We start from the raw sequence: 15117 nt of genomic DNA, 5'->3' as shown, positions 1-15117 counted from the left end.
TGAAGCTTGACTTGAGAACTTCAGACAATGACAGAGTTGGAAGGGACCTTGGAGATCTTCTAGTCCAACCCCTTGCTCAATGGGAGACCCTATACCAGGGGTCCCCAAACTTGGCCACTTTAAGACTTGTGGACTTCAACTCCCAGAATTCTCCAGCCAGCTGAAGTCCACAAGTCTTAAAGTTGCCAAGTTTGGGGACTTTTGCCCTATACCATTTCAGGCAAAGGGTGGTCCAATCTCTTTTTAAAAGCCTCCAGCAATAGGGCACCCACAACTTCTAGAGGCAAGCTGTTCCATTGAGTAGTTGTTCTTACTGTCAGGCAATTTATCCTTAGTTAGTTCTAGGTTGCTTCTCTCCTTGGTTAGTTTCCATCCAATGTCTATGGAGATTCTCAGTCATCCAGATCATGGTTGTCCCAAAGGTGCATTTTGAAGAGACAAATGGACTTTCTGTTTTTCCTTGAAGAGCTGGAGAAGCTTCTTGGATGAAAAGCAAAATGTCTTCAAGGAAAAACCAGTTTCCTCCAGGTGGGGATCAGTTAGTGGGGGTCAGAATAGGTTAGGGGGGTAGACATGTTATAGGGTTAAAAGAGATAATAGGTTAGGCGTGGCCCAGAACTAGAACTGCGTATAGGCCTGGGTGTGGTGAGGTGTGTCTCATGATAATGATAAATAAAAGGAAAGAGAGCAAATTCAAACCCAATGCTAACCTTGCCTGGCTTTTAGCCATTCTTGCCTGATTAGAGTATTTGTTGTTTGCTGAATAAACCATCATTGTCCTAAAGGGGAGCTGGAGTTTGGATTCATTTAAAGACAAATCTTCAATACTTAAGGACTGGCTGAGAGTCCTGCCTTCAGGTGCCTCGTAGAAAAGGTTGACCTCCTCTTCTTTGTGAGAGCCCCTCAAATATTGGAAGACTGCCATCATCTATCTTTTAATCAAACTAGACATACCCAATTCTTGCAACGGTTCTTCATATGTTTTTACACCCCAGCTCCTTGACAGATCAAACTAGGGTTGTAACTAATCTAGCATTCTGTATAACACACGAACCAATAAGTTGCTTCCAGGGCATTCGTGAACATGAATAGGAAGACTACATCATCTCCACAGTTGCTTCCTTAGGAGACATGATGGACATGATTTTGGAAGGTAGTAAACTATCATCCGATATCCCCATGGAGCCTACAAACCATTGAATTTAGCCAGGTTTAAGGAAAGCTGTAGGATATTTTGTGGACAGACCATGGATCACCTACAGCAGGGGTGTCCAACCTTGGCAACTTTAAGACTACCAAACTACCAACTTTTAAGACTATCAACTATCAAAATTCCCCAGCCAGCCATGCTGGGTTGAAGTCCACCAGTCTTAAAGTTGCCAAGTGTCATGCCCCTGTCGGAGTCTGAATCTGAGGAGGAAGACAAATAGCTGACAGGGAATGCGAGTGTGGCTCCGTTGGCTGTGGAGGAAACTGGGGAAGGGCAAAGTCTGGCTGGGCAGAGCAGGGAAGAGGTAGAACAAGGGAGAGGGAGTTCAGAGGAAGACCCAGGTCCACCCCGACTTCATCCTAGGGCATACAGGGAGGAACGGAGAAGAGAGCAATGTGGGTTGCATGGCTTACGGGGGAGGAAAGGGCCCTGATTCCCTTCATTAGCCACAGCTGGGAAGAGAGTTTAAGAGAAATGCAGGCTGAGTGCGGCAGCTGCTGGGAGCAAACATGAGTTTATCTTATGTTGACTTTGATTATCTGTGTTCCTGGCATCTTCCAAACTTTGTTGAGTTATTGCTATGCCTTCACGTCTGGAATTCTTGCTCCTGCCCTGCCGAACTAATTGCCTCAGTTTGCCTTGATTGGACTTATAGTTACAGTTTTTGTTGACCACGTTTTAGTCCTGATTCTCTGCAGCCAAAGGCTGTTCCTGGGAGAGTTTTTCTCCAGCCAGAAGGTAACCAGAACATTGGGGGCAAAGTTGGAGCTAATAAAAGGACTCCTACTGATTATCTGACTGTGTTGCCTTTGTGCCATGCCCTTGGTCATTACACCAAGATTGGCCACCCCTGACCTAAAGCAATGAAATCACTTTGAAAATATACCATGTTTATTAAGCATTCAAACAATATAGACCAAACTCCCATTAGCAACACGCTAATGAAAGGTTTGAGATGGCTAAGGGCCAAAGCACAACCACAGTGTGTATTCTTTTGATCTGAATGAAAATGAGGCACTGTGCAAATTACAGCACAGTGTTGGCACCCTTCTTTTTTTATTTCACATTTTTATTAAGTTACAAGGTATTGTAAAATACAAAATACAAAAGCAAAGAACAGGACAATGAGGGGGAAAGTAAAAGGGGGAAGAAAAATGAGAAAGGATAGGGGGAAAAAAAGAAGCATTGATTTCTGTTACAGAAGAATAAGGCATTAACATGTTTTTCCAGAGTAGTATGAACAAGTCTTTTGTATAAAAATCTGTCAATCAAATCTGTAAAAACCAAAGTCAAATTTTCATTCTTTTCCACGTCAAGCACAAAGTTCAAAAGTGGTTTCCATGTGGAAAAAAAAAAGTACTTGTGTTCTTTTCTTTAATCAAAATAGTCAATTTTGCCTTTTTAGCCAACTCCATTAAACTACTGCAACCATTCTTCCATAGTAGGAATTGAAGTGTCCTTCCATTTTTACACATACAATAGTCTTGCTGCTATCAACATATATAGCAGTGATAGCGAACCTTTTTTTTGAATATAAATTTTATTTGAGTTTTCACAAAAACATAACACAAATAAAACATCTTTTTTTGAGAATAGCATGATAACGGATTATCACTTCTTCAAACAGACTCAATTTCATATTCATCTTTGTGTTCTATTCCATATCTTATTACTATTTTAGCATTTTCTCCATAATTTTCCCCTCCCTTGGTTTTCTCAACTTTATTTTTAATTATCTCATATCTAAACTCAATTATATATCTTTTTCTAAGTTTCAATGTCTTTCCAGTCGTTATATTTATACCTTTGTCTGTCCTGTTTCAATTTCATATTATCTTTTCTCATTAAACAAATTTTCCCCTGAAGTTACTAATTGGAGTATGACACCTTTATATCTTTTAATTTTATCCATTCAACTCTTATTTAAACTTCAATTTATGCCTTTAAAATTATAACATTCAATATAGTACATAACTTCCAGTCAAATTCTGCTTGGTACATTCTTAAAATACACACTATGTTAATATATAATAAAACACTCATTCCAATTCAATTCTATCCAATTCAATTCTATCATTAATATTAGAATCTTAATGTCTTTAACAATTCTTTTCAATTGAATATCATACTTCCTTGGGAACACTTATTAACTTTCCATAATTAATTCTTTTTTTTCATGTTTCTCTTCACTTATGTTTTTATAAATCATTAATAATAATTAAAATGTTCTCATCCTTTCCTAATTTCATTCTCTCATTCTCTTTATTTCATTTATTTATTGACAAACATTCCACTGCATTCCCATAAGTATTTTATCCATCATTTTAATCATACATTGTTTCATATTTTCTAAAATTATTTCTATTTCTAATATAACAATACTATCTTATGTACCTTTGCAGAATCCCCTTTTCAATTAAATTTTCACCCATTATCTCTAAATAGGCTTATACTTTCAATTCTTAAACATTTTCCCTGTTTCTCTATATCTTGTTTCTATCTTTTATAACTTCTTTTCCTTTCCTTCTTCCCACACTTCTTCTCCCTCCCCTTTTTGCCCCCTTGTCTCTCTACTTCTAATTCTCTCTTCTGTAATCCTCTCTTCTGTTGCTTCCTAATATTGTAATTATTTTTCAAACTATTGGTTTTTTTGGTTTTTTTTCAAATCTTAAACTTTTCACTCTCTTTCCTCTCTTTCCTCCCCCCCCCCCACATAGTTACTTGATCATTAAAGATGGCTTCTTCTTTGTCCCGATCTTCTTGTTCTACAAGCGCTTCTTGTTGTTTCTCATAGTTTCAGATCTCCGTTTCTAAAAATTGAAATACGAAGCCAAAATAACCTCTTCTTTCTTGTGCATCTTCTTTCTGTTTTTTAAGTTCCATTTTCAGTTCTTCTAAAAGTGGTGCCATTTTAAACACTTTTAAACAACCACCCGATTGATTTTAGTCATTTAAAACTTAGCAAGACCACACCTAGAGTACTGCATCAAGTTTTGGTCACCACACTATAAAAAAGATGTTGAGACTCTAGAAAAAGTACAGAAAAGAGCAACCAGGATGATTAGGGGACTGGAGGCTAAAACATACAACGAACGGTTGCAGGAACTGGGCTTGGCTAGTCTAGTGAAGAGAAGGACCAGGGGAGACATGATAGCAGTCTTCCAGTATTTGAGGGGCTGCCATAGAGAGGAAGGGGTGAAGCTATTTTCTAAAGCGCCTGTAGGTCAGACAAGGAATAATGGATGGAAACTGAACAAGGAGAGATTTAACCTGGAAACAAGGAGAAACTTTCTGACAATGAGAACAATCATCCAATGGAACAGCTTGTCTTTGGAAGTTGTTGGAGCACCATCAGTTGAGACTTTCGAGAGGAGATTGGACTGCCATTTGTCAGAAATGGTGTAGGGTCTCCCGCTTGAGTGTGGGGTTGGACTAGATGACCTACAAGGTCCCTTCCAACTCTGATTATCTGTAAGAAATCCAATAGCCAACAATCCAAAAATCACCAAGTAATCCAAATAACCCAAAGCTGTTTCTTCTTGCTTCTTTTGTCCACTTTCTCTTCCTGGGGTTCTATTATTTTGTTACAAAGTTTCAGTTAGAATGCATCTTTTAGGAATCTTGTTTAGGTTTCACTATAAGTTCCTTTTAGTTCCAGGCAGTCTCCTCCATTTTTCCAGATCCCGCCCTTTTATTCTTTCCTTTTCTCTCCTTTCCTGCTTTTAAAGGTTTTTGAGTATCCAAAAGTCTTTATTATCTCTTTGACATTTTATTTTCAGCTTAAATGCCTATTGATGTCAAAGTGGATTTTTCTCAATTTCTTACTTAAATCTCTTAGCTGTCAGTATAAGGAAGGGAAGAAAAAAAAAAGGCAAACCCTTTCCCTTCCCTCTCTCCTTCACTGCTTCAAAGTCTTCTTTGGGAACAATGTTATTTTTTATAGTTCAAATTCCAGGGTACCTTACGTTGTTGCTTTTTCAGTTTAACCCTGTCAACCAAAAGTTTCTCTTCTTATCTTCCTCCTGCACATACTTTTTTGGTCGAGTTCTTCTTTGCGGTGGCCATTTCTGACCACCGCTGCAACCACCTTTGGGAAAGGGAGTAATGGCCAGCTGAGGAGGAGAGATGCGGCTCTCCTCGACCCTGCTGGCGGTCTCCCCCCTCTTCACCACCTCTACGGGATGGCTTAGCCCCAAATCCAGCTGGCTCAGGACTCTCCGGCGGTGAGCACGGATCGAAACCACACATGATCACGGATTCAGTCCATCACCGAAGTTCAAACCGGAAGTCGATGGCAAACCTTTTTGTTGTGGTGTGCCAAAAGCATGCACGCACCGGCACCCACAATGCAATGTGCCCCGCTTTCCCCAAGCATGCATGAGCAACACCCCAGCCCCGCCCCCTTACCTGCACTGCACATGCATGCATCTCCCAGCTGATTTTCGGCCCATTTGAGGCCACTTTTGCCCTCCTGGAGGCTTGAGGGAAGCCTCTGCAGCCTTGGGAGGCCCAAAAACGGGCCTTCTGGAAATACCGGAAGTGCCCATTTTCAGCCTCTGGAGGGCCTCTGGAGCCCTGGGGAGGCTGTTTTTGTCCTCCCTGTGGCTTGAGGGAAGCCTCTGGAGGCTGAAAACAGGCCCATTTCAGTATGTCCGGTATTTCCAGAAGGCCTGTTTTTTGGCCTCCCGAGGCTGCAGATGCTACCCTCGAGCCTCTGGGAGTGCGAAAACGGCCTCAAGCAGACCGAAAATCAGCTGGGAGGTGCACACATGTACAATGCTGGTAAGCTTGGCTGGGGCTCACATGCCCACATAAATGGCTTTGCGTGCCACCTGTGGCACCTATGCCATAGGTTCGCCATTATGGATATATAGTAACAAAGCTCCCATTTTTTTCTCCCGTTCTTTTTCCATCAAGAGGAAAAGTCCCTGTTTCATTTTAATCTCCATTTTCAGGATTTTCTTTATTAAGATATGAGTCCTAGTCCAATTTATTATTATTTTTTGGCTTTATCCCATATCTACCGTAGATGATAAAAATTGCCTTCTTTTTTTTTCACACTTCCAACATACATTTGACACTTGATGTTGGCACGCTTCTGATATCTGGGGGAACCATCTTATTATTTTGTCCTTGAATGGCTACTTGAGGAATTCTGGGAGTTGAAGTCCAGATAAAGTTGCTAAAATTGAAAAACAAGCTAGCAACACCTGCACCAGCAGGAAGCGTGCGAATCATTTTGTCAGTTGCAAAAGGATGCCATGGCACATGTTGCCATTTTGACATTATCCTCGCTTGTAACATAATCCTATAAATGGGAAGTCAATAATGAGAGCCCCCTATTTGCCCCCAAAAACATACGTCTAGTGGAGCAGGTTTCAAGTCTCAAATCCAGTTGAAATGTAAAGATCTTCATTCTTTCTGCTGTTCAACTTTTCAACTCTTTCTCTTGTAGTTGGAAAATTGGGGGACCTGTTTGACAGCTATCCTGTCTACCTGAATGTTGCAGTCTTGAATTCCCACCCTACAGCTATGTGATTCGATGTCCTGGACTGCGAATGGTCTTTTCATCTTTAAAATAGCCCCATTGCTGAAAGTGTAGATTCTCAGACATCCAGGTCATGGTTGTTGCATTGTTGGCTGAGAATTTCTACAGACTTTTAGCTACACAATTTGGGATGAGCACCCTTTGAATGATGTGGGAGTAGGAATGGATTTCCAGAGGAAAAATGGCAATCTACAGGAACCAGGACTCAAGTGACCCTGAGGACACAAACAAACCTCCAAGTGGCCTCAATGACCCTCTGAAAGGATGCAAATGACCAGCTGTCTGCAAGGAGTACAAATCCTTCTTTTCCCCAACCTCCTGTCAGAGCTGAAGAAGCTTCTTGGATGAGAAGCCTAATATCTTCAAAAGAAAAAACAAACAAACCAGAAAGTCCAGTTGCCTCTTGAAAAAAAGCACCTTGGGGCTAAGCAAGAAAATGATTAAATTAGTTTTGCCCCATTTTGATGATCTTTCTTGAAACAATTATTAAGTGACTCACTGCAGTTATTACGTTAGGGACACGGTTGTTAAATGAATATGGCTTCCTCACGCTGACTTTTTTTCAGCGCCATTGTGGTCACACATGGTAACTTTAAGGCAGTTGTAAGCTGAGGACTACCTCTATCGTGCAATTTCCATGCAACTCTCATCAGTCAAGTTTTATTTCCTTGGGAAAAATCAACCTCATCATATATTTTTTTTTGTTAGATTTATTACATCATTTCCAATTATCTGCTTACATCGCTCATTCTGTCACAACCAATTATAGTAGTATATTTACGAGAGGAAAGAGATGACTGAAGTATCATGTATGAGTTTAATTCAGAGGATTAGTGGATTATAATCATTAGTGATTATATCAGGTGTGGGTTGTATCAGCAAATCTGAACTTGTGTAAAATATCGACCTAGAAAGCAGTGGAACGAAAACAGGATTACAAAGCTTTTATAATTCAACAAACGTCCTCTGCTGGATTAGAGCCACGTCTAAGAGAATGTGTGGATGTTATAATTGGCTTTGTTAAATGCCTACTGCGCTTCTTCAACCTGTAATATGACTTACATCTTAATCCATATGCATTACCTCCTGAGGTAAAAGATGACACATAGTGTGGGGAATTTGCTTAAGTAGGCCATCCATCAGCTGCAGTGAACAGTTCTGTCCTAAATAACAACCCGGTTTCTGGAAGACAATAATTGTAGGGATGTCTTTTTAAGTGTGTATATCTTTCTCTATCATCTCTCTCTGTCTCTGTTTGTCTGAAGTGGTGTAGGGTTTCCTGCCTAGGCAGGGGGTTCGACTAGAAGACCTCCAAGGTGCCTTCCAACTCTATTATTCTGTACCCTCTCTTTCTCCTCTCTCTCTTTCTCTCTCGCTGTATCTCCCACCTTTATTATGTTTGCAAATAACTCAAGGCAGTGAACATATCTAAATGCACCTTCCTCCTCCTATTTTCCCCATAACAACAACCCTGTGAGGTTGGTTGGGCTGAGAGAGAGAGAGAGAGTGATTGGCCCAAAGTCACCTAGCTGGCTTTCATGCTTAAGGTGGGCCTAGAAGTCACCATGTCCTGTTGATTGGCCCAAAATCACCCAGTTGGCTTTCATGGCTAAGGCAGGACTAGAACTCATGGTCTCCTGGTTTCTACCCGGTGCCTTAACCCTTATCTCAAACTGTATGAATGCTGAGATCTAATCCCCCATGTGGTCTCCAATCTTCAGCCTTCCTGGATTCCTACACTTCTGTCCAATCAGAAGGAATGTGTGCAGGACATTTTTGAGGGCAAGCAAAAGGATACGAAGTCAGACAGAGATGTAAAGACGCAAACAGTTAAAACCTTTCTAACTCCAGCTTCCACGTTTGGGGAAAAGAGGCAATTCTCCAGGGTTGTTTGAAAGGCTACCGGGGTTGGGGCCAGCCTAATCTTGGGTTCCAACGGGTGGATACAGTGATAGAAAGGCATTCTTCCTGGGTCTCAGAAGAGGACAGTTTTTAATGGACAGGACACAGAGCCTGCCAAATAGCAGAAAAGCAGACTCTCAGATATCGCAGCCTCGTGTGTAAAGGGTTTACAGGTGACAATCAGCAACTAGAAGCCAGCGGAACTCATAAAGCAAAGACATGACCTGGGTGTACCCAGTTACACCCATAAATACCTGTGCCGCCACATTCTGCCCCGTCTGTAGCTTCGAGGAATTCCTCCGTAATATTATTTTAACTTCCTTGCCTAGTGTACAGCCTGGAATATGCTGATGGCTACCCGCCTAAGAATTAAACCCATCTGATTGTGTGGCACCCAGAGATGTTTTCCAAAAGAGAGCACCAAGGGCCTACCTTTTTAAGATCCAATCTGCAAAGCTGGAGATACAGGGAGCACCTTGTCCATCTTAGAAATCAACAGATTGTCCAAACTCATTTTTCCAGACTTTTCCATACAAGATAGGAGAGTAGAGTCACTGTAAATATTTACAAGGGTGTCTTGCTGTTGGCCAGAGACGTAGATCCAAGGAAGTCCATCCAAGTCTTGATATGATCCACAAATATCTTATGGTTTCAGTACATTTTCTCAGGAATATCAAATAAAAACGCATCTAATCAGGCACAGCAATGTCATACAGCCACAGGGAAGCTTGATTTTTGCAATAATGGCTAAAATAGCCCATAGGACATGATGTTTAATCAAAAACAGCAGGGATAGAGATATTGTCTCTAAGATTGGGAAGCTGGCTCTTATCCCAGGCCTATTATTTCAATATCCATTGCCCACATACTAAGGACTGGAAGGCAGTAATTTCCTTTTTCTTCCTTTTAAAGCTGCTAGTTCCGAAGAGAATACTATACACCAGTTAATTATTGTTCATATGCAATTAATCAACACAGCCCCTGCCTTTGCGTTTTCAAAGATTTTCATTCCTTCATTTTCTGGTTCAAGAGAGAGAGAGAAAAGAGAGAAAATGAATATTTTAAAAACATTTTAAGGTTTATTTGTAAAAAAAAATAAAATCAGCCATGTCACTTACTGTCATTATATTCCTTTTATCTCTAATTTTTGTTCATTTATTTGATATCATGCTACCCACCATAATTTTTTTTAAAAAGTCTGTAAGTGGCTTACATAAAACTTACTAAAGTTTGCTGAATTCAAAACGTAGTTTTTTCTGTACATTAAAAGAAAGCCTTCTATCAACAACTCTAGAAAAGTCCGTCTCACACCAAATAAAAGTTGGCGGAATTCAAGAGAGGTTGCACTTAGACCGTTTGTGGCAACATAATGTTTCTATTTGATGACTCACTTAATTCCACCCCTAGTTCTGCCTGCTCTTCTGCTACACCGTCTACCAACGGGTCTCTTTTCTTTCGCTGTTTTTTTTGGGGAATCAAAGAAATGAGGATGGAGGCCTTAATATTTTTAGAAGACATGAAAGTAGAATTGGAATAAAACTTCCAAGAGTCAACAAATGGCCATTAGCACCACAACGCTCAGGACTTACACATTTTCACTCTGGGGTCCAGATAAAAGTCTGATACTTGTCTGGGTCTGCATTACTCATCAAAGTGGTATAAATGGTGAGCCTGATAAAAGAAAAAAACACACACAGAAACCAATAATGAAATCCAGGAGTGGATCAAATTTTCAGTCCAACCTGACTGGAAGAGAATAACAATCAGATTCATGACGGTGTCTGTGTTTGTCTGACAATTATTTGGGCAATAAACCTGATGCCATAAATCACAAAGTTACCAAATTCAGCCGGTGTGTTATGTGACAGGAGAATGCCAACCCGTCTTAAATCTAAGATTTTTCAAGACAAGCATCCACCCCGTTGCAGTGTATGGTACTGAATGCTGGGCAGCAATAACAGGGACCCAAAGCTCTCTGAATGCCATGGAAATGCAAATGCTTGGTTGGACATCGGGCATCTCCCTTCTTGACCACATCACAAATGACACCATTCAACAACGTTTTGGTGTGGCACCAATTAGATGAGAAAAGGCCAGCTCCGCCGGCGTGGACATGTCCTGAGAGCAACGCTTTCCACCGTGGCCAAGACTGCCTACCAACTAGAAGTCAATGGCCAGCGACCTCGCAGCAGGGGTGGGATTCTGCCCGGTTTGGACCGGTTCAGGTGAACCCCTAGCTCCGAAGATCAGCTGGGAGAAAACTGGTTCTCAACTGGCCTCGCCTGTTTATCCCTGCGCTGTACTGGCCTTTATCGTACCAGCTGATCAGCGTGGAAGAGTAGACTGCCGCTCCTCAGCTGTGTTGCTTCCCTGAAGTAACATAGCAGGTAAGGATTTTTGCATTGATGTTCACGCATGTGCAAAGCATGCATCAGGTGCGTGCACAGACAAAGCATGTGATCACTGAACCAGTTGTTATACCGGCAGCATCCTACCCCTGCCTGGCGGGCATTCAAAACAGAGATGGCAAGACATTATCAACAAAGATATGCAAGCTGCAGGCCTGCGCTATGGAGACACAGCTGACCGCGCAAAGTGGAGTTCTGTGATCCGAAAAGCAGACCCTGCACCTGTAGGATTATACTAGGAAGAAGAAGATGATGATGTGTGAACTCAACCGAACTCCATTTTTTGCAAAGGACAACTGGATTTTTCAGGGATTCCTACCGAAGGTAATGACATAAAGAGTTCCCTCCTGCCATTACTACTTGCTCATAGCGCTCCCTGAAATGTTAATTTGCAGGGACATACGTGGAGTCCTTGAGAAATACGGCAGCGAAAAGGATATAGCAAACGAATCACAACTAAGCTCCCCAAATATATATATATATTTAAATTAGTGATGGATTTCCTAGAGTTGAAATCTGGATCCCACATTTGTTAGTGTGATGATCTGGAGTATAACACAAACGTAACAAAATCCAAAATGTAAATAAATGTCCTTTAATGCCTCCAAATTGGCCCCACTCTTCAATAATTTTCAGTTGGAGATAAAAACTTATTCAAAAAGTCTTCAAAAGAAAGCAACACAGTCCGAACTTAATGAGCAGATAAAGGTGAAATAAAAAAACCAAACAAACCACAATGAAGGAAATTCCACAAGGGACCAGGATAAGTAATAACCAAATTCAAGGAGATAACAAGGCACAGTCTGTTGGAAGGATGCCAACCAAGATTACTTCAACCCAAAATAAAATATGCTTTGCTTCTGGCAGCACTGTGCTTTAACCGTCTCTCTTATATACTATTCTCTCCAGCTACAACCAATGCGGGGGATCATGGCCGCTTCCTCTCTCATATGCCAAGTTGTTTCCTTCTCCTCATGCCCTAGGATGCAGAGGAGATGGGCCTGGTTCTTCCTCTGACTGCCCAGCCGGCCTCTGCCCTTCCCCAGCCTCCTCCACAACCTCCAGAGCCACACCTCCACTCCCTGACGACTATTCCTCCTCTCCCTCAGAGTCCGACTCTAACAAGGGCATGACAGTTAGCCTGCTGCTGTGTGAGAGGAACTTTTTTTGTCAGGGCTCCTAATAAAGGAATTATTGATTTAACTTCAGAGGGTTTGTCATGTTTGGGAGCTAGGTCAGAGCAGCAGCATGTGAAACCACCATGGCCCCTCCAGCCCACGAAAAAAAATATCTCTCCACAGAACTGGTCCCTGGTGCCCAAAAGGTTGGGGGCCACTGTGTGAAATCCAAAATGAATGCATTTTACTTTAAAAAACAAACAAACCCTTACTTGTTTAATACAGGTTTGGTCGAGAATACCTGGAAAAAAATAAAATACAAGATGGTCATGCGTTTAGATTTTTGAACAGTGAATACCAGTAGACTCCAAATATACTAAGCCAAGATTAACCAGTGCAGCTGTGCAGAATACAGGTAGTCCTCGATTTACAACAGTTCATTTAGCGACCGTTCAAAGTACAACAGCGCCAAAAAAAGTGACTTATGACTGTTTTTTCCACACTTATGACCGTTGCAGTATCCCTATGGTCACATGATCAATATTTGGATGCTTGGCAACTGGCTCGTTCTTATGACGGTTGCACTGTCCCACAGTTACGTGATCCCCTTTTGCGACCTTCTGACAAGCAAGGTCAATGGGGAAGCCAGATTCACTTAACAACCGGGTTACTGTTGCTGTTGGGTGAGGGGTTGGACTAGATGACCTGCAAGGTCCCTTCCAACTCTGTTAATCTAATCTAACCTTACCAATTTAAGAACTGCAGGGATTTGCTTAACAATCGCATTTCTAACTTAACAACTGCCGTGATTAATTTTACAACTCTGGCAAGGAAGATCGTAAAATGGAGTAAAATTCCCTTACCAACTGTTTCAGTTAGCAACAGAAATCTTGGGCTCAGTTATAAGCTGAGGACTACCTGTATTAGGGCAACTTTCTCCCCACTGAAGCTCTCCAAGTGTGTTGCACATCAATTCCCAACCAACATTTTTTGCAACTTTGCAAAAAAAAAAAAAAGTCCTACATTGGGATTGCCACAATCCACAGAACTTCACCAGAAATTACCTTGGCTGAGCCTAGAGATGTGCAAAATATCTAAGGCAGAAGTGTTCCAAACCTGGAATAATGGCAACACGTCTCAAGATAGAAGGCCAATCCGACTGGGCCAGAAGTGGTGTCACCATAAATTTGGCCCCTTTAATGTCTCCCTGACCATTTTAAGACTGCAATCAATTTCGGTCACCCTACTACAGAAAAGATGTCTGGACTTTGGAAAAAGTCCAGAGAAGAGGAACTAAGATGATCAAAGGCCTGTAGACTAAAACCACATGCAGGATTTGGGTTTGGCTAGTCTAAAGAAAAGAAGAATTAGGGGTGACATGATAGCAATATTTCACTATTTGAGGGGCTGTCACAAAAGAAGAAGGGGGGTCAACTTATTCTACAAATCACCAGAGGGCAGGACAAGAAACAATGGTTGGGAACTAATGCAAGAGAGAAGCAACCTGGAATTAAGAGAAACTTCCTAAAAGTGAGGAAAGTTAACCATTGGAACAGTTTGTGTGGTGGTATTCAGCAGGCTCTGACCAGTTCTGGAGAACCGGTAGCAGAAAGTTTGAGTAGTTCGGAGAACCAGTGGTAACCTTCCCCCAAGAATGAGGAGGGAATGGAGATTTTACAGTATCCTTCCCCAGCCACACCCACCAAGCCAAGCCAAGCCCACCAAGCCATGCCCACAGAACCAGTAGTAAAAAAATTTTTTAATCCCATCATCACAGGAAGTTTTTAAAGAAGAGACTGGACAGTCACTTATCTGAAATAGTATAGGTTAGTATGGGAACGGGCTTCAGCGGATAAAGAGAAAGTGGGAAAAAGTTAGATCGGGATTCTCCCGGGTCCTCCAGAAATTGACAGCAGAGCCACGCAGCTGGCGCTCTTTCTCTCTGTCTCTGTCTCTGTCTCTCTCTCTCTGTGTCTCTCTCTCTGTCGTCTTTCTCTCTCTGTTGGTCTTTCTCTGTGTGTCTCTGTCTCTCTTTCTCTGTATGTGTGTGCCTATTTCTCTCTCAGTCTCTCTCTCTCTCTGTGTCTCTCTCTCTCTCTCTGTCTGTGTGTGTGTGTCTCTGTGTGTGTGTCACTCTTTCTCTCTGTGTGTGTCTCTGTCTCTTTCTCCCTCCCGCCCTCTCTTTCTTTCTCTGTCTCTCTCTGTGTGTGTCTCTTTCTCTCTCTGTCTCTCTGTCTCTCCCTCTCCCTCTGTTTCTCTCTCTGTGTGTGTATCCGTCTCTCTTTCTCTCTCTCTCTTTCTCTCACTGTTTCTCTCTCTGTGTGTGTCTCTCTCTCTGTCTGTCTGTCTCTGTCTCTTTCTCCCTCCCGCCCTCTCTTTCTTTCTCTGTCTCTCTCTGTGTGTGTCTCTTTCTCTCTCTGTCTCTCCCTCTCCCCCTGTTTCTCTCTGTGTATCCGTCTCTCTTTCTCTCTCTCTGTCTCTCCCTCTCTCTCCCTCTCTCTCTGTTTCTCTCTCTGTGTGTGTCTCTCTGTCTCTCTCTGTCTCTCTCTCTCTCTGTGTGTGTGTCTCTCTGTGTGTGCCACTCTTTCTCTCTGTGTGTGTCTCTGTCTCTTTCTCCCTCTCTCTCCCTCCCTCCCTCTTTCTCTCTGTCTCTCTCTGTATGTGTGTCTCTTTCTCTCTGTCTGTCTTTCTGTCTCTCTGTCTCTGTCTCCCTCCCTCTGTCTCTCTCTCTATCTGTCTGTCTCTGTCTCTGTCTCTGTCTCTCTCTCTCCCTCTCTCTGTCTCTTTCTGTCTCTGTCTCTCTCTGTCTCTCTCTCTGTCTGTGTGTGTGTGTCTCTCTGTGTATGTGCCACTCTTTCTCTCTGTGTGTGTCTCTGTCTCTTTCTCCCTCTCTCCCTCTCTCCCTCCCTCTCTTTGTCTCTCTCTGTATGT

The 15117-nt window shown here is 42.1% G+C and overlaps 1 protein-coding gene across 2 annotated transcripts in view; it reads right to left on the bottom strand.

Moving 5' to 3' along the window:
- Nucleotides 1–2731: 2731 nt before the first annotated feature.
- The window catches only part of NAAA (N-acylethanolamine acid amidase), a 33903-nt gene continuing 21517 nt past the window's right edge, over nt 2732–15117 (bottom strand). The window contains exons 9-12 of one of the 2 annotated variants that reach the window (XR_015744036.1): nt 12459–12487; nt 10250–10331; nt 9093–9680; nt 2732–7940 (exon numbers count right to left, since the gene is read on the bottom strand). Coding sequence is in view for 1 of the 2 variants with exons in the window: in XM_026717141.2 (XP_026572926.2) it covers nt 10256–10331; nt 12459–12487 (105 nt within the window). In the remaining variant the exon portion in view is untranslated. Of the gene's footprint in view, nt 9681–10249; nt 10332–12458; nt 12488–15117 lie in introns of both variants that reach the window. The other variant, XM_026717141.2, reaches the window with a different exon arrangement.

The sequence above is a fragment of the Pseudonaja textilis genome, chromosome 6 (genome assembly GCF_049901715.1).
Source record: "Pseudonaja textilis isolate UNSWEBS1 chromosome 6, rPseTex1.2, whole genome shotgun sequence".
Classification (NCBI taxonomy): domain Eukaryota; kingdom Metazoa; phylum Chordata; class Lepidosauria; order Squamata; family Elapidae; genus Pseudonaja; species Pseudonaja textilis.
The sequence above is the reverse complement of the archived record's forward strand: the minus strand, read 5'-3'. Positions and strand labels throughout refer to the sequence as shown.